Here is a 26554-nt window from a genome sequence, read left to right as displayed (position 1 = left end):
GGCGTGGGGCGCGCGGGCCGAGGCCGAGCGGACTCCCCCACGACGCACCACGCCGCCTTCTCCCTCCGCCGCACGCAGACTCTCCCAGCATTCCCGAGGAGAGCCGCCCCTGCGCCTGCGCACCGCCGCCACGCCCACGCTTACGCCCACGCGCCTGCGCAGAAGGTCCCGCGCCTCAGACGCATGCCCGCGTGCCACGCCGTCTGTTTCCAGGGCAACTAGGGCGCCTCTTAGCAAGTGCGCGCACCACCCGGGTGGTATTCCCCGCGCCCCCGGCGATGGCGGCTGCGGGCCCCAGCGTCTTCCTGCTTATGGTCAGCGGGCAGGTGGAGAGCGCCCAGGTGAGCGGCCAGGGTCCCGACCGGGCCCGCCCCCCAAGAGCCCCGGGGCCGCCCCCGCGCCGAAGAGGCTCATCATTCCTCAGTTCGGCGGGGGCGGGGCCGGCGTTTGGGAAGCTTGGCGCGCGGTTGCCGGACACCCGCAAACCTGACGCGCGGGTGGGAGACACGGAGAGCCGCACCGCGTAGCGAGGCCACACTCGGCCAGGTCGGGCCCGGGCTCGGGTCGTGCGCGCTTCGTTGAGGAGCTTCATGCGGGTGGGCCCGGCGGAGCTGCCCTGGGCCTTGTCCTCGGGGGATGGCGCCCGAGGCGTCGCGCCCCGCCCCGCCCCGCGCGCCCTGAGCGCCCAGATCCCTGAACCCGGGCGGGAATGGCGGTGATGTGATGACTGACCCTGCGTGGGCGGTGTCTTGGAATGATCCAGGGAGGACGGGTCTGCCGGGCGCAAAGGGACGCTACTCCCTGCCCCTCCCCCACATGACACGAACCGTTTGTTTATATATGTGTGTGTGTGTGTGCGTGTGTGTGCGTGTGTGTGCGTATAAATTTCTTAAAAGTTCCCCGGGTGTTTGCATGTGCCCAGCTCCGTGCACAGCGCTGCTCATTCAGCCCTCACAGTGGCCCTGGGCAGTAGGTATCACTAGCCCCCAGTTGACAGATGGGAAAACTTGCCCAAAGGAAGAGGCAGAGCTGGGGTTTGAGCCGGGTCTTTGTGGCGCCAGAGCTTGGCTACCCTCCCTTGCGGGCTGCCGAGGGGCTCTCCCTGGGCTCGGCCATGTGCCCCGCTCTAGGCACCGCTCAGCTCGCCGCCCCCCCGCCCAGGCTTCAGCTGCGGCCGTGCCCATGCTGGGTCCTCACAGCCCTGGGGCCCCGGCCTTGCCGTCCGGCACCGTTTCCTTCCAGCTCCTCTGTGCCCACCCCGTCGGCGCTGGGACCGCAGAAAGCCATCAGCCTGCTCCTTGCTCACAGCCCCATGGGGTCCACAGGAATGAACAGGCAGGCGCTTTGGTGGAGGGAAGACCAGGGGCCACAGGAGCCCGAGGTGGCCCTCAAGCTGGCCGGGAAGTTAGGGCTGCCTCCCTGCAGGCTGCGGAAGGATGAGCAGGAGTTGCCGGGTGCAGGGCTGGGGAAGGCCTGTCCGCAGGAGAGCCAGCTGAGGCCCAGGGCGTCGCGGTGGGACTCTCCCTCGGACTCCACGCCCCAGCCGCGCTGAGCCCCATGTCGCTCCGGCCCCAGCCAGTGTCTCCAGCTCAGAATTGCCATGGGCTGTGCCTGCGTAGCCTGCACATTGCTGCCGCGTGCGTTCCCCGAGCACCCTGCCTGTGTTTCCGCAGTTTCCCGAGTACGATGATCTCTACTGCAAGTACTGCTTCGTGTACGGCCAGGACTGGGCCCCCACCGCGGTAAGTGGCCCCGGCCCACCTCACGCCTTCGGACCTGGAGGTTCTGAAGGCCGCACACACCCCTTCCCTCCCAGTTCAGAACCATTGGGAAGACAGACACCGTTCAGAGGGGGTCCCACAGGGGCCTGTTCCTGGTGAAGCTGGAGTGGGGACCGCAGACACCACTGTTCCGCTCCCGCCCTCCCCACGGCCGTGCCTGCCCACGCCCGATCCCGGGAGCTGGCACGTGGCAGCACGTGTTGGGCAGTGCAGGCGGCCGGAATGCCGGCCTGAGCTGTGGACATCCTGGGCCGGTCCTTCATGGTCTGGCCTCCTCAGCCTGTGCGGACTCCGGAGCCCTCCCTGCGGGACTTGCCAGGGGCCCGCCTGTCTCCCCCAGGCCAGGCCCGCGGCCGCTCCCCGCCTGCTGATGGCAGCTCTCCTGTGACCCTCCCGGCAGTTGAGGAAATGGAGGCCAAGTGTCCTTAACCTCTCGGGTCGCTTACTCGTCGCAGAGCCGAGGAGACAGGACTGGCTCCGTGGGCCCGCTGACTGGCGGCTCCGTGAGGCCCTGGTGCGGGGCGGCCGTCCCCGTCTCCTGGGTGCACATTCTGGGGGACAGACAGCGAGTAGCGACCGTCTAGCATGTTAGCAAGTCGAGTGCCGAGGAGAAAACCAAGTTAGGAAGGGGAGCTGGGGGGCGGGGGTAGGGAGACGAATCTAGATCGAGGCCTTGCTGAGAAGGGAACTTTCCAGGAAAGACCTGAAGGAAGTGAGGGGACAATCCATGTGTCATTTATGGCAACAGTGTGCCAGGGAGAAGGAGCAGGGCAAGGGCCCTGGGGCAGGAGTGCCTGGTGCGTGGGGACAGGGAGGAGGCGGTGTGGGGGATGGGAGCAGGGAGCAGGCGTTGTGGGGTGGGAGCAGGGAGCAGGCGTTGTGGGGTGGGAGCAGGGAGAAGGCGGTGTGGGGTGGACAGTAAGCAGGGAGGAGGCGATGTGGGGTGGGAGCAGGGAGGAGGCGGTGTGGGGTGGACAGTAAGCAGGGAGGAGGCGGTGTGGGGTGGGAGCAGGGAGAAGGCGGTGTGGGGTGGACAGTAAGCAGGGAGGAGGCGATGTGGGGTGGGAGCAGGGAGGAGGCGTTGTGGGGTGGACAGTAAGCAGGGAGGAGGCGGTGTGGGGTGGACAGTAAGCAGGGAGGAGGCGATGTGGGGTGGGAGCAGGGAGAAGGCGGTGTGGGGTGGACAGTAAGCAGGGAGGAGGCGATGTGGGGTGGGAGCAGGGAGAAGGCAGTGTGGGGTGGACAGTAAGCAGGGAGGAGGCGGTGTGGGGTGGACAGTAAGCAGGGAGGAGGCGATGTGGGGTGGGAGCAGGGAGAAGGCGGTGTGGGGTGGACAGTAAGCAGGGAGGAGGCGGTGTGGGGTGGGAGCAGGGAGAAGGCGGTGTGGGGTGGACAGTAAGCAGGGAGGAGGCGATGTGGGGTGGGAGCAGGGAGGAGGCGTTGTGGGGTGGACAGTAAGCAGGGAGGAGGCGGTGTGGGGGATGGGAGCAGGGAGCAGGCGTTGTGGGGTGGACAGTAAGCAGGGAGGAGGCGGTGTGGGGGATGGGAGCAGGGAGCAGGCGTTGTGGGGTGGGAGCAGGGAGCAGGCGTTGTGGGGTGGGAGCAGGGAGAAGGCGGTGTGGGGTGGACAGTAAGCAGGGAGGAGGCGGTGTGGGGTGGACAGTAAGCAGGGAGGAGGCGGTGTGGGGTGGGAGCAGGGAGGAGGCGGTGGGGTGGAGCAGGGAGGAGGCGGTGTGGGGTGGGAGCAGGGAGAAGGCGGTGTGGGGTGGACAGTAAGCAGGGAGGAGGCGGTGTGGGGTGGGAGCAGGGAGGAGGCGGTGTGGGGTGGACAGTAAGCAGGGAGGAGGCGGTGTGGGGTGGGAGCAGGGAGGAGGCGGTGTGGGGGGGGAGCAGGGAGGAGGCGGTGTGGGGTGGGAGCAGGGAGGAGGCGGTGTGGGGTGGACAGTAAGCAGGGAGGAGGCGGTGTGGGGTGGGAGCAGGGAGGAGGCGGTGTGGGGTGGACAGTAAGCAGGGAGGAGGCGGTGTGGGGTGGGAGCAGGGAGGAGGCGGTGTGGGGGGGAGCAGGGAGGAGGCGGTGTGGGGTGGGAGCAGGGAGGAGGCGGTGTGGGGTGGACAGTAAGCAGGGAGGAGGCGATGTGGGGTGGGAGCAGGGAGGAGGCGGTGTGGGGTGGGAGCAGGGAGGAGGCCGTGAGGGGGTGGACAGTAAGCAGGGAGCGGGCTGGGGACGAGCAGGCCCAGGGAGATCTTAGAGGAGATGGTAGTTCAGCAGAAGGACCATTGACCTTCCCCGGGGGCACTAGGGCTCCCTCGGAGAGCTGTGAGCAGAGAGAAGGGACCCTGACCTGTGTTCCTAACAGAGACTTGGACTCTTTGCTGGGAGTAGACTGTGGGGAACCAGGGCCAAAGCAGGGACCCATCAGCTCTAAGCAGGTGGGTTGAGGGCGGGTGGACGGGCGAGGGCAGGGAGGACGGGTGAGGGCAGGGTGGACGGGCGAGGGCAGGGAGGACGGGCTAGGGCAGGGAGGACGGGTGAGGGCAGGGTGGACGGGCGAGGGCAGGGTGGACGGCCGAGGGCGGGTGGACGGGCGAGGCCAGGGAGGACGGGTGAGGGCGGGTTGACGGGCAGGGTGGACGGGCGAGGGCAGGGTGGATGGGCGAGGGCAGGGTGGACGGGCGAGGGCAGGGTGGACGGGAGAGGGCAGGTGGACGGGCGAGGGCAGGGTGGACGGGCGAGGGCGGGTGGACGGGCGAGGGCGGGAGGACAGGTGAGGCGGTGGAGGGGGTGAGAGGTGGTTGCATTTCAAGTATATTTTGAAGGTAGTGCCAACAGGTTTTCCTGTTGGGCAGATGTGGGCATGAGAAAAAGAGGAGTTAAGAGGAACACCACGCTTGCCCTGGCTGGTTTGGCCCAGTGCTTAGAGCGTCTGCCTGTAGACCAAAGGGTTGCCGGTTCTATTCCTGGTCAAGGGCATGTACCTCGGTTCCCCAGCCCCCGCTGCACAGGCAACCAATTGATGCTTCTCTCTCCCTCCCTCCTTCCCTCCTCTCTGGAAACCAGTGGCAACAGTACCCTCGGGTGAGGGTTTAAAGAAAGAGCAGCGCCACACTGGGAGCTGGGGCGCTGGGGCTGTGGGTAGAACGGACTGGAGATCTCTCCCGCGCTGGGCCTGGCGTGTGTGACGGTTCCCACCAGCCGCCCAGGCGGAGACAGGGCATGCGATCCCGAGCTCAGGCAGGACCAGGCTGGAGGGGATGAAGCCTCAGGCTGATGAGAACCCAGGTGCAGAGAGAAGCATCCAGACGGAGCCTCGAGGTGCTTCCGCACGAAGGAGGCTGCAGGAGCAGTGGAGCAGGGGCCGCGGGAGACAGAAGGCAGGTGGGGGCCGGGGAGGACGTGGCCGCATCAGGCTGACAGTGGCCAGATAAAATGAGGAGGAGACGTCACCACTGATGCCGAGGTCACTGGTATTTACAAAGCCCTTGGGGGGAGGGGACCAGCAGTCAGATTGGCGCGGGTTCAGGAAAGAAAAACAAAGGCCTGGAGCCCGGGGGTCTGGACAGCCTTTCCGGGTTGCTCCGAAGGGGAGCCCGCCTGCTGGGGAGGAAGTGGCCAAGCAGGTGTTTTGTGTGGAGAAAAGAAGGCACCTGCTTGGCGCTGGGCGGGCGGGCCCGCTGGTGCTGAGGAGAGGCTGCCGCTGGAGGGAAGGCAGAGGCGGCTCCTGAGGTGCCCGTCCAGGGCGGTGCCGGCTCAGCGGCTCTGCGTTCCCTTGGTTTGGAAGTTAGTGCTTTGGCAGAAGATAGTGAAAAACCAGCCCTCCCAGCTGCCTGCCCAGGGGAGGGGAGGCATGGCTGCTGGCGCTGGACACAGGGTCGGTGTCCGTCCTCAGGGGCTGGAGGAGGGGATCTCCCAGATCGCATCGAAGAGCCCAGACGTGCGGCAAGCGCTGGTGTGGAACTTCCCCATCGACGTCACCTTCAAAAGCACCAACCCCTTCGGCTGTGAGTCCGCAGGGGCCCTGCGGGGGGCGGGCACCCCAGGGCAGTCTCAGCCTCAGCCTCCTGCCCACCACGTCCATCAGCTGGGCCCTTGCGCCAGCCTGATACCGTGCCATCTGGCCGCTTCCCTGCGTTCTCCCCTCCCACCCAGTTCACCTCACGAGGCTCAGAGTGGGTCGGGGAGGCCCCAGCCGGAAGCCCGGGCCACTGGGTGCGCTGAAGGGCAGAGCGGCGCCCAGGCTGGGGGTCTGGAGTGCGGGCGGGCCCCCGCGGCCTCCGGGCCCCCCCCCGCCTGCTGTGTGCGAGGCCCTGTGGGGGGCCCGGCCTGTCATGGGCACATCACTCTCCGTGCTTTCCCCAGGTTAGGAAACTGACTCAAAAGCCGTCCCTGGCTTCCGGCCGTCCCAGCAGCTGATTTACCTTCAGGGCCACTCGACGTCACAGCCCCAGCCTCCTGCTGCAGGGGCCGGGCCGGGCTCCCGGGGCAGGGGGTCTGGAGCAGGGCTGCCTGGCGGCCGCCTGGGCAGAAACCGCCCTCCTGCCGTCATCCTCACGAGCAGGAAACTTCCGTGGCTTCCTCGAGCGGGGCCCAGAGAGTGACCACGTCCTCTGGCTGAGGACAGCTCAGAGAGGCAAGTCAAACACTAAAAGGCAAAAAGACGACACAGCCCCTTGAAGGCATCAGGTGGCAAGCAGAGTAGTGTGTTACCAGGCCAGGATCTAGGAGAAAACCAGTCCAACAAGGTGACTGAAAGGTGCGGGGGGGGGGGGGGGGGGGGGGGATCGAAACAACTATATGAGAGTCACATCGATTGGTGAACCTGCAACCCAGGTACATGCCCTTGACCGGGAATCAAACCCAACACACTTTGGTGTGCAGGCTGACACTAACCACTGAGCAAGTTGGCCAGGGTGAGTATCAAGACTTGACAGCCTCCCTGGTTCAGGGCCCAAGAATCGGTGTGCAGAACTCTAGAAGGGGTGGGGTGCGGGGCCTCAGGTAAGCCCTCCCAGCGTGGGCCAAGACCTCAAAGAGCTGTGCCCTGGAGTGAGGAAGGAGCGAAGGTGGGCCAGCCCCACAGATTGCAGCCCAGCCCCTGTCCATGCCAGACTTGACCAAAATATTTACAAACTGAATCTAGCAGAATACAGAAGATGATAATACATGAGCAAGTAGTGTTTATTTTAGAAATACAAAGCTCACCTAGCATCTAAAATAAACCAGTGTGACCTACCACATTGGAAAGTCATGATCACCCCCATAAATGAAGAAAGTGTAATGAATTTCAACATCCATTCTTTTTATTGATTTCAGAGAGGAAGGGAGAGGGAGAGAGAGATGGAGACATCAATGATGAGAGAGAATCATTGATCAGCTGCCTCCTGCACGGCCCCCACTGGAGATCAAGCGATGACGAGATGCCTGGGTATGTGCCCTGACAGGTGCAAGCCATGACCTGGTTCATGAGTTGACACTCAACCACTGAGTCTCACTGGCTGGGCTCAACATCCATTCTTTTTTTTTTTTTTTTTCCCCAACATCCATTCTTGATAAATATTTAGCAAAGTAGGAATAGAGCGAAGCTTCCTTACTCCAATAAAGGCTGTCTATGAAAACTTAGAGGAACATCACTGCTCGTGAACTGTCGGAGGATCGCCCTGAGGTCAGGGTGCTTGTTATCACCAACACTGTGCTCATAAAGGGCGTAAGAATCGGGGAGGAAGAACAAAATTATCTACGGGTGACGTGATTATGTAGAATGTCCAAAGTAACCTACAAATAAATTATCAGGCGATACACTGGCATGCAAGCTGTTGATAGGATTAATAAAGAATCAGTTGCTTTTTGTGTAAGAATAAATAGAATACATAAATATTCTGTTCTGTATAAGAAGTAAATAGAAAATGATAGTTTAAAAGTGAGACACGTAAAATATCAAGATATAACTTGTCCCGGATGTGAAGCTTTGATTGCAAAGCACGGTGACTGCGGCAGCATCGTTGGCACAGGACAGACAGACAAGCACAGAGCCGGCCCGCACCGGCGCCTGCAGGCAGCTGACCGACTGGCGCTGCCCAGCTGCAGGGAGAGTCTTTTGTGTGTGCATATGTGTGTGTGTGTGAGTGTGTGTGTGTGAGTGTTGAGTGTGTGTGTGTTGAGTGTGTGTGAGTGCGTGTGAGTGTGTGTTGAGTGTGAGTGTGTGTGTGTGTTGAGTGTGTGTGTGTGTTGAGTGTGTGTGTGTGTGAGTGAGTGAGAGTCTTTGGTAAGCGGTGCTGGGACGAGCGGATGTGCACGGGGTGGCAGAGGAAGCAGACCCCTACTTTGTGTTACACACACAGACCGATGCCCGTGGGTCTGCAGATGCCGATGGGAAGAGCCAGCTTCCTTCAGGAGGACAGCACGGGCGCTGGCGCCAGGCCGCGGGACGGGGGCCTCGGGACGGGCATCCGCAGCTTCTGGTCAGAAGAAAGTGAGGAGAGCGCAGAATTCACACCTGTTCCAAACCCGCGAGAAAGCCAGTCCTGTAGGAAAGGGGCAGGAGACACAGGCTCGCGTGGCCAAGACCCAGGACAAGTGCCAGCTCCTCCAATGAGAACGCGTCTCCCCAACATGCTGGGTTAGCGAAGCGGGGTACGAAGGTTCACTTACAGGAAGTTCAGAGAAGGGGACGACCAAAGTGCCCGCCTGCGGGATGCATCTTTGGCAAAGAAGTGGCTTCATGAAGTGCTGGGCGGTGGCGGCCTTTGGAGCTAGTGACGGGCAGACACAGGCCCCACCCTGGCTGACACGGCCTCAGGCCCCCTCCAGGCCTCGAGGAGGTGGAGCACCGAGGCGGGAGTTGCCTGCGACTAGTGCTAGCGGCCGCCAGGTCAGCCCCCACTGCGTCAGCCCCGCTGCCATCATCGGGGCCACGGCGAGATGCCTTGATGTAAACAGAACAGGTGTAATTGCTAATATTTTGTATTGATTTTTAGAAAGAGGAAGAGAGAGAAACATTGATGTGAGAGTGAACATCCATCAGCTGCATGTTGCATGCCCCTACCAGGGTTCCAGCCCGCCACCTGGGCATCGAACCAGCAGCCTTTTGGTACTGAGCCCCACCAGCCTGGGTGTAATTCCTAGTGTGTATAGGAGGTGCAGGAAGGCCTTTGCTTTCTCTCTGACGTCTCCCCCTGACAGAAACCAGCCGCCTGGCCCGTCCCTAAAGGGCTCCAGAGCCACTTCCATGTGTCTGATGACAGGCGGAGGGCAGCACCCTGGCTCTGACTCTGGCGTTGGCCAAGCCAGGGGCCTGCCCTGCAGGTTCTGGTCCTCCTCACCTGGACCTGGACCTGGACTGCAGGAACTGTTGGTGCTGCAGGGGTGCCAGGTCTGCACCTGCTGCCAGGCCTCTGCCCTGGGCTTGAGCACCCTCCTCCCCTCTGCCTGCACCTCCCCCACGGCTCCCACACGCTGACCTGCCTTGTCCTCCCAGGGCCACAGATTGTGCTCAGCGTGTACGGACCAGACGTGTTCGGGAACGACGTGGTCCGAGGCTACGGGGCAGTGCACGTGCCTTTCTCGCCTGGCAGGTAGGCCCTCCGGCACAGCCCGTCCCTCACTGGGCCGCTCTGGCTCAGGAACTGGCATCATCAGCAGGGCTCTTCCTGGGACAGACTTCACCTCTTGGCCAGGAATGTGCTGTTGCCCCGGGTTCTGGGCAGCTCAGGTTGGGTGGGGGGGGCAGAGCCCATATCTGGAAGGGACCTAAGTGGGCGAGGTTCATGCTGCCCGAACACCGCGGGGTGGAGGGAGTGCTGGCATCCTGAGGGCTGCGCCCACTCCGAGGGGCCTGGGCAGGTAGGGTCTGGAGTGCACGCAGCCCTTCATCTCTCCCGCCCCCAGTGCTCTGCAGCAGAGGACACGGAAGTGTCAGACACGTGTGGCCACGTGGGCTCTGCCCTCAGGAGCCCCTAGAGCCATGGCCATGGAGAGGCGCAGCCCTGCCAGGCACTGCTGGGAGGGTGTGGACTGGGCTGGTGCACAGAGCAGGCTGAGGTCAGCTGCTTGGAGAAGGCTGAGAGGAGGCGCCGGGTGCGCTGCTCTGAGTTCTGTTAAAACAAGGGCCAGACTCGGAGGCCAGGAGAGAGGGGGGGACAGGCCCCGGGCTCTGAGGGTGAGACGGGCCTGGGGCAGGCCACCAGGGCGGGGCCGAGGTCCAGGGTTGGTCAGGGCTTCCTGGAGGAAGGGCACCGCGCTGGGCCCTGAAGATGGCAGAGCATGTGGACATTTGGAGGACAGGGCTCTAAGGGGCACATGGGCACCGGTTTGAGGTTTGTAGCCTCAGCATCCTTCTGGCTCCTTCAAAGAACAAAAGGCTCATGAGGTACAGCTCTGCAAGGCTGGCTTCGTGCCACAGCAGGCACGCCGCGTCCGTGCGCTGCCCGGCTGCCCGCCGCTGGCCGCTGGCCGCTGGCTGGAGGCTCCGGCATTGGCGTTGCTTCTCTGTCCCTCAGCACATGTGTCAAAACTTCTGTTTCAGGCACAAAAGGACCATCCCCATGTTCGTCCCAGAATCTACATCCAAGCTGCAAAAGCTCACAAGGTGAGTGCCTGCAGGGAGTGCTGGTGGTGGGCGTCAGGGAGGCTGAGCCTCAGGCCTTGGCCCTCACCACCTCCAAGTGGGAGTGGGGGCCAGCTAGCCCCTGGCTGACTGGCCAGTGGGTGGGACAGCAGCCTCTCTATCAGCTCAGCTATAAACCACCGCTGCTCCCCAGCAGGTCAGCAGGCCGGGCCCTCTGTTCACCAGCAGGACAAGGGGAAGTGCAGGACCAGCTGGGCTCTAGGGCGGCAGCTGGCACACTGCCCGGTGGGCTGGGCCGGGAGATCGGGCGGAGGGCGGCAGCTGGCACACTGCCCGGTGGGCTGGGCCGGGAGACCGGGCGGAGGGCGGCAGCTGGCACACTGCCCTGTGGGCTGGGCCGGGAGACCGGGCGGAGGGCAGCAGCTGGCACACTGCCCTGTGGGCTGGGCCGGGAGATCGGGTGGAGGGCGGCAGCTGGCACACTGCCCTGGGGGCTGGGCCGGGGAGACCGGGGCGGAGGGACAGCATTGGGCCAGGACTGAGAAGTCCTCACTAAGTTCTGAGGCCTGGGGAAGGGAGAGTGCGGGTGCCTCATGCCCCTAGAGGCCCCTCAGGGAGGCCGCCATGATGGGTGGAGGCGCAACAGCACCGTCCCCTGGGCTGTTGGGGAAGCGGGGCAGTGCCTGTCAGCGGGCACAGGAAGGTCAAGGGCTGTGAGAGCCACAGCCGTCCTGCCCGGGGGTGCACTGCTGCACCCCAGCTCCCAGCTCCGAGGGGCCCGGGCTTCCTCGTGAGGCTCCCTGGGAAGGCCAGGCCTCAGCTCACAGAACAGTCGAGGCTCTTGCCTCCCGATGCCTCGGTGCAGGAGCTCAGGCCTGGGCGAGGCCGCGGGGGAGAGGTCTAAGGGGTGAAGGCAGACAAGGGGTCCAGGGAGGCCACCAAGGGCCCAGCTCCAGCAGCCCCCTTTGCTCAGGCCCGAGACCCGGGGTGGCCAGTCCCCTCTCCGCCTGCCCCAGTTTCTCCAGCGCCTGGCTCTCCCGCGGCCTCCGCTGTCCCTCCGCAGCTTCGCTGGCCTGCTGTTTGCATTCTCTTCTGCCCAGTGTTACTCTCCCGTGGCCGTGGCCGTGGCCACTGCGGACAAACTACCGCCACCTTGCTGGCTTAACACCGCAGGTTTACTTCCTCCAGTTCTGAACCCGAAATGCCAGCATCCCTGCTGGGCTGTGAGGTGTCGGCGGGCTGCGCACCGTCCAGGCTCGGGGAGCCCCCCCGCCCCCCCAGCTGCTGGGCTGTGGCCTGCCCTGGCTCGTGGCCACGCCACTCCAGTCTCTGCCTCTCACGAGGACATTTCTGTGGCATCGAAGGCCACAGGGGAGGCCAAAGTGTGCCCGTGCTCAGCTCCCCCAGTCACCTGCGCAAGGGTCCTTCCAGACGAGGCCGCATTCCCAGGGGCCAGGGACCAGGACCTGTGTCTTGGGCCATGATTCAGCCTGCGACTACCTCCGACCTGCGCTTCACGCAGCACCAAGGAAGGGTTTCCTGAAGCTTTAGAGCCTGCGGAGGCACGCCTGCGGTCAGCGCTCACTTCCTCTGGCCCCTGCGTGGCCCTCCAGCCAGCTCGGCCCTTCCCGGCTTTGCGCCCGGCCCACAGCGCCCTCACCGTCCTCAGAGGAGCTGTGGCACTCGCTCTGCGTTCCCACATGGGTCGTGCCAGGCTCGTGGGGCTGCTTCCCTGCCTCTGAGGTGGGTGCTGTTACAGCCCCACTCCTCAGATGGAGAAACCGAGGCACAGAGCGGTGACTCACCCGTCAGCCCCAGCTGGAGCCTGGGCTCCGCCTCCCCCGTCCCCTTCCTTGGGGCTGGGAGCCCCTGCGCCCCCCACTGGGCTTCCACGCAGCCTGTGGGCAGACCGGGCGGCCGCTCCGCCACCAGCGGTGGAGCTGGCAGCCAGTGGGCGCTGGCGCCTGGACCGGGTGGACGCCAGGGGGGCTGGGCTGGGCAGACCCCGCCCCCTGCAGGCCAGCGGCTGTCCAGGAGGCTGAGGACGGCCTCTCCAGGAAGCAGGAACCTCGCGCCTTCCACACGGGAGGCCTGTGACCCCCAGGGCAGGCGGCCCACCCAGCGGGGTAGTGCGGGGTGCTGTGGCTCAGTGTTGGTCAGGGCCAGTCAAGCCAGCTCTGATGCCCCTGAGGTGGCCGAGGGATGTGGGGCGTGTCTGCCCAGGGCCTGCCCCTAGTGGCGGGGAGGCTGCTGGTTTCCGAAGTCAGGAGGGCGCCCACTTCAGTGTTTGTGGGCCCCGGCCCTGTGGCTCACCTGGCTTCCTGTCTTCTCAGCTGGTTCATGGGACGGAGGCCTGAGTACACGGACCCCAAGGTGGTGGCTCAGGGTGAAGGCCGGGAAGGTAAAGCTTGATCCCCCAATCCCACCCCTGACCCCGCAGACAGGTCGGAGCCCAGGAGGGACTAGGTGAACCCCTGGGAACAACATGGAGATGCGGGGGGCTGTGGGGCGGGGCCCGGGTTCTCGGTGTATCCCAGACAGGCCTGGTCAGAGCACAAGAATGCCTCTCTGCCCGGCTCCAAAACAGCCCTCCACTTCCCAGTGGTGGGTCGGCCAGCGAGCACCCCGCTTCTCCGAGGGGGCGAGGGCGCACTGTGGCTGGGCCAGGCGACAGCACTGAGACAGGCCCAGAGCAGCCTGGCTCTGCCCGGTGGCTGACGCCCCCTCTGTCCCCAGTGACCCGCGTCCGCTCCCAGGGCTTTGTGACTCTCCTCTTCAACGTGGTGACCAAGGACGTGAGGAAGCTGGGCTACGACACTGGGCCTGTGGACATGCAGGGGGTCTCGGGGCCCAGCCTGCCCCAGGGCCTCCCGCAGTGAGCCTGGCCAAGCAGCGTGCAGCCTGAGCGGCTCCCACAATGCCATGCGGCCACTGCCGATCCACCTGCCTGCTCCAGTGTAGTTGGGGGGTGGGTGGGATGGGGGGGATATTTTCATAAAATAAATGGTTGCTTTGTCACAGAACCCAGGCCTGGGCTGCCTCCTCGCCCCTGCAGCACCGCACCCGCTGGGCCTGAGCCGGGCGGGACCTGCCTCACACTGCCGTCCCCAGGAAGCACTGGTCACCCTGTCATGCTCCCATCACCAGCCTCCCTTGGCGACAGGGAGAACATCCTGTGAGGAGGAGGTGGGTGAGGTGCACGCGGCACCCAACACCCTGGGCTGAGCTGAGCTCTGCCCGGCACCGCCTCACCTGAGCCCCCCAGCTTCAAGTGGGATGGGATGGGGCGTGCCCAGTCTGCTCCCCAGCCCGCACCCCAGAATTTAAGGGGAGCCACAGTGCCTGCTCCAGGCTCCTCAGCCCTGAAGACCACGGCCCCCTCGCTGCATCGGAACTTGTTCTAAGACCACGGAACGGCCTGTCCTGCCCGTACCTCTGCTGTCAGCACCAGAGGGTAACTCCGCCTCCCGCCCCCACTCGCTGCGCCTGGAGCCCGTCAGCAGTGGCTCCCACCGTCCTTGCTGATGGGACAGTGCCTCCCACTGCCAGCCCTCAGCCCTCAGGCTCCATGGGGCACCAGGGGCTGAGAAATGGGGCTTGTGCCCTCGCTCCCTGTGAGCACTTCCTACTCCCCGTCTCAGCTTCCCGCCTCGGGGCCATCGGACCTCACCTCTGATGTCCTCCGAAGAGGGCACGGCCTTGTCTTCCTCCAGCTGTCATGGCAACGCCACTGACCAGCTTGTCTTCCTCAGCCTCCCCCTTGCAGTGAACTTGACCTGTGTCCTCAATAGCCACCCACGGTCAGAGCCCGTTTCCCGTGACCAATGGCGGCATCCTCTCTAAAATGTATATCCCAGCGCCCCCCCCCCCCCCGGGGGCAGTCCCTTTCCTGTGGGCCCCCCTCCAGCCCGCCACTCCATCAGGCCCTCGGCCACCACCCCGCCGCGGGCACTACGTCGGCCCTCTCCTTCCTCCCGCTGTCCCAGCTTAGAATTCAGTCATTAGGCGCAGCTGATGACACACACACTCCCTTTCAAATAAGGCTGCAGGCTTATGTAAAGATGACAAGATCCGCCCTAGCCAGTGTGCTTCCGTGGGTACGTGCGGGCTGTGGACTGAATGGTCCCAGGTTCCGCTCAGGTCAAGGGGCGTATCTCGGTTGCAGGCTGGATCCCCAGCCCTGGCGGGGGAGCACACGCAGAAGCAACCTATGGATGCCTCTCACATCGGTGTTTCTCCGTCTCCCCATCCTTCCACTCTCTAAAAGTCCATGGAAAATATCCTCGGGTGCGGATTAACCACCAACCAAAACGCCAGCAGGGCCTTCTCGAGCAACGCGTCACCAGGCGTCCGGTGCGGTGGTACTAACGGGCAGGTCGCCGTGGTGACGGACGCAGCACTGCCAGGCCGTGGGGAGCGGGAGGGGGACCCCGGGGGCGGTGGTTTATGGAAGCACAGATGACCTCCTACGGGGGAGCGCGCCTGCAGGCCGTCTCGCGGTACGTGCCATTCTGATTGCGAGTGGCAGCAGCACGGAAGCGCCAGGCTTGGCGAGACCCTAAAGCAGGGCCGTCGGCGGGCTCTGCTCGCCCAGGCCCGTGTCAGTCTTGGAGACGTGTGTGTCTCTAAGAAGTGATTTTCAACCTTTTTCACCCCATGGCATAGGAACTAATTACTAAAATTCTGTGGCCACCAAAAAATATATTTTTTGCTGATCTGACAAAAAAAACCGGGTATAGTTTTTATCGGTTCACACCGGGCGGCTGTGCTGTGTTGTCTGTTTGGCACCCGAGGGAGGAGAGGCTGCGTTTTGGAAGCTCCTGCAGCGCCCGCCCGGGGGAGCCCGCCGCCCCCACAGGCCAGCCCCTCAGCAGGACCTTCTTCAGAGCTGGGTCTGACCTCAGCCTTGCTCCCCGCGGGTAGATGCAGTCCACTCTGGCCTCAGCCCGCCCTGCCCCGGCTCTGCCCTCGCCCGGCCAACCTTGTCCTGGGCACAGCGTCCAGGCGAGGGCTGCCCGCACCACGTCCAGAGCCAGGCCCCCCTCACGTCGCTGCCAAGCGGCCCCCTATTTCCTTAGCCCCGCGCAGCCGAGGGAGCGCACACCTTTCCTCCTCTCAAACCCTCAGTCGCCCTCGCCCTCGCCCTCGCCTGACGGGCTCGTGAGGAAATGGGGCGCTCGCTCCCCGCCTCCCCCCCGCTGGCACCCACCAGCCTTCGCGCCAGAGACCCCGGGGTGTGCGAGGCCCTGCCCCTGCCCCCCCACGCACCACTCCTGCTGCCCCCCACGCGTGTCCTATGATGGAAGCCACGCAAAGAACGTGCGCTGGGCCTCCGCCGCTCTCCGCCTCCGCCCCTCGCCGTCCATGCGGCCCCCGCCCGCCGTCGGCCCTTCCCGTCTCTCCCAGAGCCTGTCCGCGCCGTTCGCACAGCAGTTAACCCTCTTAGGTTTAATTTTCTATTTTTCAACGTTTTATTATTAGTGTTTAAACATAGAGAAGTTTAAATACTTCGCAACCACCCGGTCTCCCACCACCACTTCGCGGTGTGTTCCCTCGGCCCCTCGCCCCCGTGGAGCCGTCCTGTTCCCAGTGCATTTCAAAGGAAGGTGCGGGCGTGGGCCGCCCCGGCACACCCAGCTGCGTGTCGCCGAGAGCCTGTCTGTCCTCCGGTGCTCTCCTTCCGGGGGACCGTCTCCGCGCCGCGAAGTGCATACAGCTGCGGTGTGCGCCCCGCCCGCGCCGAGCCCCGCCGCCTGGGGAGGGGGAGTGGCCGGGACCCGCGACCAGCGACACCAGAGGTGGGAGCGCCAGGCCCCTAGGCTGTCTAAGGCCCGAGAGATCATTCGGTCTGGCCCTGCCAAGGTGCCAGGGCAGTGGGGGTTGGGTAATTAAATGTCTGGCCAAAGAGAGCAGGCTAATTTTTAAGCTGGTAATTTGTACGGCCCATGAATGATGTTATAGATATCCACGTGGCCCTCGGCAGAAAGGTTCCCCACTCGAGACCATGAACAGCCAAGGCAGTCGCCCCTGCGCCCGCCCCTTGCTGTTGCTGCGTCCCCAGGGACGAGGCTGTCACAGGCCCCCTCTCCTCCTGGGCTCGTGGGAAGTCGGCATTTCCCCGGCCCTGCACCTCAGAAACTACAGGCTGAAAGGGTGTTCACCACGTAGAGACCTGACCCACTGAAACCTCCCGGAGTGGTGCCCTCGCCCTTCCTTTCCCACCGCCCCGAGGCCAGCTGGTGAAGATGACACACGGCGAGGGAGCTGCCAGAACATTCCCGCGGGGCATTTTGTGAGGGAGAAACATGGCAGTCAGCCAGCAAGAACCTGGGGCTTACTGGTTCCTGTGGCACCTATTGTACTCTGATATGGAAATTGGTATCTGAGTGAGTTTCTGCTGTAACCAAAACAAAACCAGCCAATGTGTCTTGGCCGGGCGGGCAGGAAGAACGTGGACGGAACCCTGGACAGCAGGACAGGCTGGAGGAGACCACCGTGCTCCCCCGGGCAGGGCAGCTGCAGGAGGCAGGTGCGGGGCCACTTGAAAGCTACCACAGCAAAGGGATGTGCGCAGCAAAATGGCCAGTTTGCAAGCAAAAGTGACAAGAAATTAAGAGAATCCAAAACTGTTATCAAAAGATTGGAAAAGGAAACTTCTAGAACTCACACAGGAAGGGCTAAGACTGAAGCATGCTCTGACTATAACGGCCTGGTGAGGCTTCTGACCGGTAGGTCACTCGGCCCTGGACAAGTCCCAGGCTGGGCAGGGCGCGGGCGCCTGGCTCCAATGGCCCCGCACTGACACGGGGGGAGCAGCAGGAAGAAAGCAGGCTGTCCAGGGAAGACTTGTGAGCGCTCGTTACCTGCTGCTGTTAACTACCCCAAACTCTGCTGCTTACCCAGCATTCACTCTCTCCTGGCCCTACAGGTGACTGACTGACGGGGCCCAAGGACAGCTCCCGTGGGAGGGGATGCGATCGGTGTGTGGGAAACAGCGAAATAAGTACTTGGTGACACTAGAGGGCCATGTGACTGGCCACACGCTAACCAAACCCACTTCCGATCCCCCTGGGCACAAGGATCCTGCATTTCCTCCTTCCTGGCACCGAAGCGAGACCAGTTCTGGTGTGGGGACGAGGAAGTCGTGTCCCCCACCCTCCGCTCTGCTGTGTGTGGGAGGGGCAGTGGCACAGATGGAAGCTGCTGGAGTCCCCAGACACCCCTTGGAGAGCTGCCCACCAGGAGCCCCCCGGGCCCCCCCACCTGCCTGAGTGGATCCCCAGCTGCTGCCGGCCCTGCAAATCCGCCCCAGGGCCCTGTTAAGTCCTGCTCCCTGAGGGTCCACGGCCAGGGTTTCAGCACGGAAAGGTGGGTGGCGGGCAGACCCGAGCAGAGGCTGGGGCCCAGGCCCTCACAAGAGAAGCGCAGGCCTGCCCCGTGCCCTCCCCACCTGCCCCTGTGCTCCCTCTGCTGTGCTCCCTCCTATGACGGGTTCTGGAAGGGGACAGGGCCCTGCACCAGCCACCAAGCCGGCGGCCGTGAGTCACCCTGAGGATGTGCGGCTGGCTGGCGGCCTCTGAAGGGGCAGCTCTCTGGTGGCAATGAAGCAAGCCCTTAAGTCCCCAGTGGAGTGCACCCCCAAGACCCAGCGAGGAGGAAAGACAAGGCCAGCACCTCCACCTCCGTGCCTGCAGACCACAGCAGTGTCCTGAAGGCCGCCTCCAGTCCCTCTCCGGCCATCAACTGCAGGCCAAACTGGGCTCCAGGCAGGGCCGGGCTCCACGGCCTGCCCACCCGCCCTGTGCCACGGGATGGATAAAGAACGGGGGAGGGCGAAGTACACAGCCAGAGACCGCATCATGATACAAATGATAAATTATATTTATACAGTAAATAAGTATCAATAGTGACACAAGTCCAAAACCAGCTACCGGCCCCTGGGGCTGAGGAAACGGGGTGACCCCACCCGGAGCCTCAGGAGGGAGCAAGGGCCTGTGTGCAGCTCGCGTGCAGCGGCTGGCAGTGGCATGATCAGTGCAGGCGTCTGGGCGGCCTGGGCCGTACTGCAGGGGCATCGACGTGCTGGGGGCACTGGGAGGCGGCCAGGCCGCACCTGGGGGAGCACCTGCCCCGGTCCACCGCCTCCCCCTCCCCAGGCCCGGCCTGAAGCCCAGGAGCCTCTGGGAGCAGCCCTGTGAGTGGGAAGCAGGAAACGCGAGGGGCCCAGAGGCAGTCAGCGCGGCCTGCGTGCCTCCTACGGCCAGGCAGGGCCCAGGCCCCGCCTCAGAGGGCCCGCCGGTGGCCTGCTGCCCTGGGGCCAGGGCTAGGGCACCCACGGTGGAATGTGAGGAGAACGCCCCTTCCCTAGGGAAGGCCGATCTTTTCTGCGCCTTAGTTTATGACCTAATACTTTTTATAGTGGTGGCTGGGCGAGGGGCAGGAGGTAATACACGGGCGTGTTTGTTAAATATCTATCCTGGGTGAGGATCACTGTTTTCTTCTCCAAAATAAGAGATGATGGGTTTTAAGTCTGTGCTGTGTGTCTGGAGTTAGCAGAGTCAGGGCCAGCCCTGGTCCCTCGCCCGCCCGTCTCAGCCACAAGCTCCAGGGAGCCACTGCCCCCAGCCAACGGCCATCTCCGCCTCCCCTCTCCCCCCGTCTTCACCTGATCGAGTATCAGACAGGAGATCACAGACAAGTGGTCCCAGATGTCTCTTCCATCTCACACTCCCATCGGGAGCGGAAGTCCCACCAACATGCAGGCCCTCAGTTACAAAAAGGAATCAGCTGATAAACACTGGGGGTCACATTCAAACTTTAGATTTTTTCTTTAACTTTCTTGATGCTGGTGTATCAGTAAGAAAAATAGTTCTTTCTTAGCATCTAGCCAAAAAGGCTGAAAGTTAATCAGTTTGGTAATTCACCAAAAAAGGGAATTAAAGGAAAAGGCAACTGGAGGCTAGAGTTTTTTGTTGTTGTAGTGTTTTTTTAAATAAACATCATCATTTAAGTGTAATCAAACTCTCAAATTTTTTTTCTATAAAGAATTTACTTTAGTTTTCCATAAGGCATTTTTTTGTCTCTTCCTATTTAAATTTTCTTATAGAGTTAAAACCATAAATAAGAGAATTTAAACTACTAACATAACATGTGCCAATATCTTAATTCAGTCAGACTTGGTAAATTCTATCAAAACTAGACAGTTAAATAAGAACCACGTTATAAAAATATTAGCCAAAAAAGACTGTTAGATAATTCTGCAAACTCAAATATGAAACTGTACTAAACAAACATGTGCAAACATACACAAGCCTTGAGCCGCGTGGAGGGTGACGCTCAGGTTAGCTGAAAGCTCGCTCTAGCGGCCTGCACGCGAGTCGTCCCAGGTGGTGTTTACTTTGAACTCACACGAGTCAAAGGAAAAGATGCACAACCACTTCCCCTAAAGGTCGGTGTCTAATGGAGCCAGCACTTCCTTCCAACCACACCTGGGCCAGCAGGGCTGGGGGTGAAGGGCAAAGACAAGGTGGCCGTCCCAGGTCCTGGGCGAGGCTGTGTCCCCGAGACCCTCAGGCTGAGGCTAACGGCAAGGGCAACACTGAGGACTCCTGCCCCCTGACCAAGGCCCCGCAGAGCCGGGCGGCCCCCAAGAGTCAGGACCCTGCACTTGGGAGGTGAGGGTGCCTGGCCTGGGTCAGGGTGAGCAGGCGCCAGAAGGTGCGCAGAGCCCGTCCTGATCTGAGGCTCAGCACGCCGCCTGCTCCTCCTGAGGACGGGGCTGTACAGACGACCCTTTGGCACCGACCCCCGGCCCTGACACGGCTCCGCAGTGAGTCTCGGCTGGTGTCCTGGGCACAGGCGCTCGGGCATTTGCTCTGGGTGGGTCCCAGGCCTGGGCACTAGAGAAGGAAAGGGTTGGTTGTGCCAGTAGCCTGAGCTGCCGTTGGGGGGATGCCCACGCTGCCCACCATGTTCATTGTGGCAGGGCCCAATGGCGCCAGGGAGGAACTGCTGGCCCCGAGAGCTGGGTGTGAGGCTGTGGAGGTCATGGAGGCCACAGCCATGGGCTCCACACTTGGGCCAGGCCCGAAGGACACGCTGGTCCCCAGCACGGGGCTCCCCCGCAGCTGGTTCAGCGTCAGCGGCTGGGGCTGGTTCACCTGGAATGGGTTGACAGGGCCTGAAGCCGCAGCTGCACCTGGAGAGAGCAGGAGGGACAGTGGGTGGTCAGAACAGCATCCGCCCTCAAGGCCAGGGGCTGGTGCGCCCCGGTTCCTGCTGGCACACGGTGACATGTCTTCTTACAGAACGAATCTCCACTGTTTGCATGAGGAGACTAAGGCTCTGACTTGGAGAAGCCAAGCAACTTGTCCAAGGTCACAAGCCTAAAGGAGGCAGCGCCAGGAATGTGCCAGGCTGGAGGGCCCAGCTCCTCCGTAGGGCTGGCCCAGGACTCCCTCAGCAGCCAACCGCTGGCATTGCCCTGTGACAACGGGTGCCTGAGAGGGAGAAGAGCAAAGGGGGAGGCGGGAGCCACAGGTGTGGCTTGAGTGTGGCAGTCCCCACGCTGTGCCCTTCTCCAAAGGCTCTGAGAAGTCCTGCAGTCAAGAGACTGGCGCAGCTCTGTCTTTCCCAGCATTTCCAGAATTTATCTCACATCGGAAAGCCTCTTTCACTTCTAGTAAACACATCTGTTGATATTCTGCCCCAAGCGCAGGAGCTGCCGGAACTGCGTCTCCAATGCAGCCCAGCTCCTACTCACAAAGGCTCCCACACACTGGGGTGGGCAGGCTTGGGAGGGCGCCCCTGACATCCCTGCATCAGCCCCCCGTCTAGTCACCCCAGGAGGTGGGCTCTGCAGATCACCCTTGAGAGATGACCAAACCGAGACTCCAGAGCAGGACAGGGACTCGCTTGAGGCTCAGCTTAGAAGGGTTAGAGCCAGACCCCACCAATAACAATAGCCCAAGCCCCTGTGCGGCCTGGGACACGGCCTGGATGTCGGTCCAGCAGGGCCTTGGCTGCAGCCTCTGAGACAGACCTGTTGCAGGCAGCACAGCTCTTCCCCACCCCACGAGCCCCTCCCTGAAAGCCTAGGAGACGTTGATGCCACAGCTGCCAGGGGGACTCCGGGGCCACCAGGCTCTCTGGGCAGGGGTGGCAGGAGCCCTTCTGGGGTAGGGACAGGGTTCGTGTTGCTTTGGAAACTGGGTTCTGATCTAGCTCTAGGGAGCAAAGGGCCCCGGAGTCACCTCCTGGGGGTAACTGCCTCCTGTCTCAGGACGCAGGGTGGCAGGACCAAGGTTCCCCACACCCCCCGGGCCCCCAACCCCTGCCCCCAAGTCCTGGGTCCTTCTCTATAGGCTCCCATCAGGGGCCATGGTCCAGCCTTCAGATCCCTTCACCGTGGGGCAGGTCAGGGGCTGCACCCCTTGAACGTGACAAGTTCTTGCCCTCGGGGAGCCCAAGGCCGCCGGGAATCTGGGGAGTGTTGTGGGATGGGCTGAGGGACAGATGTGCCTTCCATGGGAGGAGGGGACAGGGTGTCCGCATGAGGAGTGTCAGCAGCTGGGAGCTGAGGGCCTGAGCACTTGGGAGGGGCGGGGGGGCTTGCCCTGTAGCCCAGGGAGGCGGAGGGTGGAGCGCAGGTCTTTAAACAGCTCCCCGCCGCCCCAGGGAGAATGAATGGAGGGGCGCGAGGGCCGTGTTCCCAGCCCCAGGGAAGACAGAACCCACAGCAGGGGTGAAGTGAGGGTCCCTGGGTCCCTGAGGATGGCCCAGCTAAGGGCCAGTGGCACTGCACTTGACGGGGCATGGGCTGCAAACTGCACTCCCACCCCCGGCACCACCGGGTGGGCGCTCGCTGGAGGCTCTCCCTGGCTGGGGGACAGGTCAGGGGCAGCTTCTGCTCAGTGGTGTCCACTGGAAAGGAGGGGCTGTTTCACTCCCCCTCAGCCCCGAGGTGGGAGGCGAGGACAGGCCTCGCACCAGCCCCTTCTCAGGAGGAGCCGCCAGCTGCGCGAGTGCTGGGAAGCCGCTTACCTGGTGCCAGGAAAGGGTTGAGGGACTGGGCCGGCGGGGCTGGCCTGGTCACCAGGGAGTCCAGGTTCACCAGGGCCGCGTTGGGGCCCAGGAAGGACTCTGGGGTTTTCCGGGCGCTGCTGGGCTTGCTCGTGGTCAGGGGCTGAGACTCAAAGGGGTCAGGGCTTGTAGTTCCACTTTTTTGGGATGGCAGAGAGGCCGCCGCCTCAGCTACAAGACAACGACAGACACAGGCGTGGTGAGCAGAGGGAGGTCCTGCGGCCCCTGCACCCACGCGGCAGTCCCCCGGGACGTCCCGAGCCACGCAGACGTGCCCGGACCCACAACTCCCCGTGGGGCTGCAGGGCTGGGATGCTCATTGCAGGGTTGTCTCCACAGCCCGGAGCTGGAGCAGCCACAGGGCAGGTGGGAGCCTGACTCTGGGCCACCAGCCCACGTGCAGGGACAGAGCCCAGATGAGGAGAGAGCTCTCCTCGCAGCCGATGAGAGGCAGGACTAACAGTCTACAGCTCAGTCCTTCAAGCTCCGTAAGATGCTATTCTGGGCTGGCGGCGAGGCAGGACAATTTGTTTTTTTAATGTTTTCATTTTCTACTAGTAAATTTTCTACAATGAGCATGAATTTCTTGACAGCTAGAAGGGAGCAAATTATTTTTAAAAATCCAGCCGACAGAGGGTGTGCGGAGACAGGCTGTGGGCATGTGCTGCTGGGCCAAGATGCGAGGGGACGATGTGGTGCAGGGCGCTGAGAAATGGGCACGTTCCCCGCATGCCCATCCCAGAAGCCGGTCAGGAAGTAATGCGCTGTGGGCACGCGGGGCACACGCTCACCGCGGCATTATTTCCTTCCGCAGAACCAACCAACCTAGTGTCCTCCCGAAGAGTAAGGATTACAGACATCGCTGCTGAGCGGGACAGAGATACTACCCGGATGAGAAATCGTTTCTTAAGGATTTTAATGTTATGAGGACGTGTTCTCAATCCGTTATTCCATAAAATGGGGGTGGGAGGCGGGGTTCAACTCCGACAGTGTGAGCCAAACTGTATTTAAGAGCTCGAAACATACTGGAAGGAAACAGTGGCTGAGGGCGGGAAAAATCAAAGATGATTTTCATTTTCTCCCCATAAGCTTTTCCAAATTTCCTCCGACAGGAACATGCCTGGGACGGGCTCTGCAAGTCCACGGAGGCCCCGCCACCAGCCGGGCTGCCCTCACGGAGCGCAGGCGGAAGGACAGTTCGGTTGCACTCTGGCCCGCACCAGAGACTCATGGAGCCTGTGGCGTCTGAATGCAGCAAAAGAAAGACCCCACGAAGCAGCACATTCTACGTCGCCTCTGACCCCTGAGCTGAGGGCCAGGCTGCTCGTACCTTAGACCAGGCCAGCCAGGCCTATGGCTGCAGCAGGGGAGAGGCAGAGAGGTGGAGGGAGGAGTGGAGAATAGGGAGAAGCTGAGGGAGGAGAGAGAGAAGAGAAGTTGCTGTGTGACGAGGTGCGGCCCTGACATGGAGAGGCTGTGGCCGCCCAGCTCCACCCCGAGGTACACGGAGAGTGCACCCAGGCCTCCTCCTGCTCCCTCCTGGCCACGCTGCACCTCATCTGACCCCTCCCAGCCAGGGGCACCCAGGGAAGAGCTGGGCCTGCAGACTTAACGGTGGGTCTCCTGGTGGGGGCTCTGACGGGCGAGCAGGAGCGCGACCCGGGGGATGGCGTGGGGCATGCCCAAAGCCGCAGTCTGGAAAAGCTGGCACCCTTGGGGAGTGGGATGCTGGGAGGGTGAAGGTGAATGGAAACCATGGCTTAGACCTGAAGGTGGGGGTCCCACTCTGGGCTGGGGGCGGGGCAGGGCAGTCATGAGCCTTAGGGGGAGGTGACCCAGAGAGGAAACATGGACCCAGGACAAGGAGCGGGTGAAAGGACACTCAGCATAGGACTGTCCACTGTGAGGTGTGATCCTTGTGATGACACACTTCTGGCTCCAAGATCAAAGCGCACAGGAAGTGCGTGAAGGTGCTGGGCTTTGAACGTCGGTTATTATTTCTGCAGTAACTGGGCCGGTCAAGTGCGCAGAACTTTCTGGAACCACCCCACCTTTACATACCTGTGTTTTTTGACGTTCGGAGGTTGTCAAATTCAGAAAAGTCATCTTTAATTGTCCCATTCAAATTACTGAAGAGATCGAAGGCCCCTGAGTGGACACAAGGCCAGCGACTGAGCACCTCGTGGCTCTCCCCGTCCCACGCCCCACGTCCCTTCTGGGGGACACTGAGAGCAAGGAGGCCGCTGGGTTCAGGGTCACTGGGGGCTGGAACTGAACGTGGCCTCCCGGAGCGTAGAGCGGGGTGTTCGCCTGCCTGCTCCTCCCACCATCCCCGAAACGGCAGGAGGGGCTGACGGGGTGAAGCTACAGTGGAGGTGGGGCACGGCCTGCAGGAAGCGCCTGGAGTGTCGGAGGGCAGCCTGCCTGGGCCGGGCTCCCTCTGGAGGAGGTTTGGTACCAGGGGCCCCTGAGCCCGCAGAGTGGGTGTGGCTGGGGGCGGGGACAGAGGCTGCCAAACGGAGAGGCCCCACGCCCAGGAGGTAGAGGGGGAGAGTGGCGGGGCCCACCGGGCTCCTGGGACCCAGGAGGAAGCAGGGCTGGCTCACCAGAGGCGGCGGCAGGCTTGGCGGCAGAGGCTGCTGCCCAGGCGTCCGCTGCCCTCTCGGCACCATGGGCAGGCTGCTGCGGGGCCGCCCAGGAGTCTGAGCTCGTGGAGCTGGAGTGTGTGCTGGCTCCGGCGGGAACGCCCCACGGGTCCACAGAGGAAGCTGGCTTGGCACCTGTAGGAAGGCGGGCAGGGCTTGGAGATGCCCTCAGAAAGTCCTGGGCAGCTGGGGTGAGACGGCCATGTGAGCCACACTAGGGTCTGTGCCCCGGGTCAGGAGAGGCAGATGCCCAAAGGGTGCTATCCCATACCAGCAACGCCAGACAGAGCCGAAGCCAGGGCTGGGAGCGCCCTGCAAGGCCCGGCCCAGCACAGCCCCCGGGAAGGGACCACAGAGGCCTCCTGGCTAAGGCTTTGAACGTCGGTTATTATTTCTGCAGTAACTGGGCCGGTCAAGTGCGCAGAACTTTCTGGAACCACCCCACCTTTACATACCTGTGAGCGCACAGGCCTCGGACCCGGGCTCTGGCTGTAGCGCCCGTCCCACCTGCTTCGAGTGGTCTCTGCCTTTGAAGGAGGGAGACTGCCCCATGAGAGCAGCACAAGGAGGGTAGCGACGCCCGTGCACGGCTCTAGCCTCAGCAAGGAGACACTGTCCAACTGTGAGTGACAACCCGTGAGTGGCCACCCCCCTGGGTTTTTGAAGGACAGGACAGAAAACACCTGAGCAAACTAAGTAAGGGCCAATCCTGTTGCGTGAGTCTCCATTGTGGGTACACGTGTACCTGTATACACAAATTCAGGTACATGCAGACACACGCACACATATATTTGGGTACATGCATGCATGCACACGTGTGTGCATGTATGTACACATGCATGCATTGTGTACACATGCACATACAGAATACATGTAGGTACTAGTACATGTGTAGACACCTTTGAACATGTGTAGATATGTGTGTGCGTGTGTACACACACATTGGGGTACATGTAGATACATGTGTACACACATTTGGGTGCATGCAGATGTGCATGTGCATACACATTCAGGTACATGTGGATACACATGTACACGTGCACACTCATTCAGGTACGTGTACACACATGCACACACATTGGATACATGTAGATATGCGTACATATATATACATACACATGCAGGTATATGTAGCTACATGTGTACACACACATTCAGGTACATGTAGATACATGTATACACGCATTTTGGCACATGAAGATACACATGTACACCACATACACATGCATCTCCTTTCCTCCAGTGGAGCATCACAGGAATGTTTAAAAATCACTGCTGCTTTTCAGGGACCAAAAAGTGCCTCCCCCAGTGGCACTTTCACCCCCATCAGCGAGAAGACAGTCCTTGTGACAAGCTGTGTTCTCTCCGTGTTTTACTGGGGAGTCATCTGTGTGAGGTGTGGCCAAGTGTGTTCATTTTCACTGCTATGTCTGTCACTCCAGAAAAGGCCACAATGGGCAGTCTGTGGAGGGCACTGGTCTGGCCT

The 26554-nt window shown here is 62.2% G+C and overlaps 2 protein-coding genes and 1 long non-coding RNA gene across 15 annotated transcripts in view; 1 reads left to right on the top strand and 2 right to left on the bottom strand.

Annotated features, from left to right (window-relative positions):
* Window positions 1–160: 160 nt before the first annotated feature.
* B9D1 (B9 domain containing 1) lies at window positions 161–19169 on the top strand. Of its 2 annotated transcripts, XM_036296448.1 has the most exons (7): window positions 161–341; window positions 1674–1742; window positions 5669–5780; window positions 9254–9350; window positions 10301–10363; window positions 12676–12743; window positions 13079–13332. In XM_036296448.1, exons 1-7 carry the CDS (start codon window positions 279–281, stop codon window positions 13219–13221), a joined length of 615 nt encoding a protein of 204 aa, XP_036152341.1. In that variant the 5' UTR covers window positions 161–278; the 3' UTR covers window positions 13222–13332. The 2 variants fall into 2 exon arrangements, with proteins under 2 accessions (XP_036152341.1, XP_036152342.1); XM_036296449.1 differs by lacking the exons at window positions 12676–12743; window positions 13079–13332 and adding an exon at window positions 18872–19169.
* Window positions 7294–13082, bottom strand: LOC118649411. The gene is made up of 2 exons (XR_004965645.1): window positions 8428–13082; window positions 7294–8300 (listed from the first exon to the last, which is right to left on the bottom strand). It is a non-coding gene; the product is annotated as an uncharacterized LOC118649411 (long non-coding RNA).
* EPN2 (epsin 2) overlaps window positions 18200–26554 on the bottom strand; it is an 88768-nt gene continuing 80413 nt past the window's right edge. For 8 of the 12 annotated variants that reach the window (XM_036296439.1, XM_036296440.1, XM_036296436.1 and 5 more), the window contains 4 exons: window positions 25030–25254; window positions 24485–24571; window positions 22385–22594; window positions 18200–20540 (listed from right to left, as the gene is read on the bottom strand). In XM_036296439.1, the coding sequence (XP_036152332.1) occupies window positions 20242–20540; window positions 22385–22594; window positions 24485–24571; window positions 25030–25254 (821 nt within the window). In that variant the 3' untranslated portion in view covers window positions 18200–20241. Of the gene's footprint in view, window positions 20541–22384; window positions 22595–23753; window positions 23835–24484; window positions 24572–25029; window positions 25255–26554 lie in introns of those variants that run through there. The other 4 variants (XM_036296443.1, XM_036296446.1, XM_036296447.1 and 1 more) reach the window with 3 other exon arrangements.

Source organism: Myotis myotis, unplaced genomic scaffold (assembly GCF_014108235.1).
Source record: "Myotis myotis isolate mMyoMyo1 unplaced genomic scaffold, mMyoMyo1.p scaffold_m19_p_29, whole genome shotgun sequence".
Lineage (NCBI taxonomy): Eukaryota > Metazoa > Chordata > Mammalia > Chiroptera > Vespertilionidae > Myotis > Myotis myotis.
This window is presented reverse-complemented; position numbering and strand designations above follow the sequence as displayed.

What these genes read in the sequence shown, in the direction of transcription:
- B9D1 (XM_036296449.1), top strand. Translation starts at nt 279, where the DNA reads ATGGCGGCTGCGGGCCCCAGCGTCTTCCTGCTTATGGTCAGCGGGCAG. An exon ending in AAGCACCAACCCCTTCGGCT is followed by an intron (nt 5,781 to 9,253) that starts GTGAGTCCGCAG and finishes TTGTCCTCCCAG; the next exon opens with GGCCACAGATTGTGCTCAGC. An exon ending in GTGCCTTTCTCGCCTGGCAG is followed by an intron (nt 9,351 to 10,300) that starts GTAGGCCCTCCG and finishes CTTCTGTTTCAG; the next exon opens with GCACAAAAGGACCATCCCCA.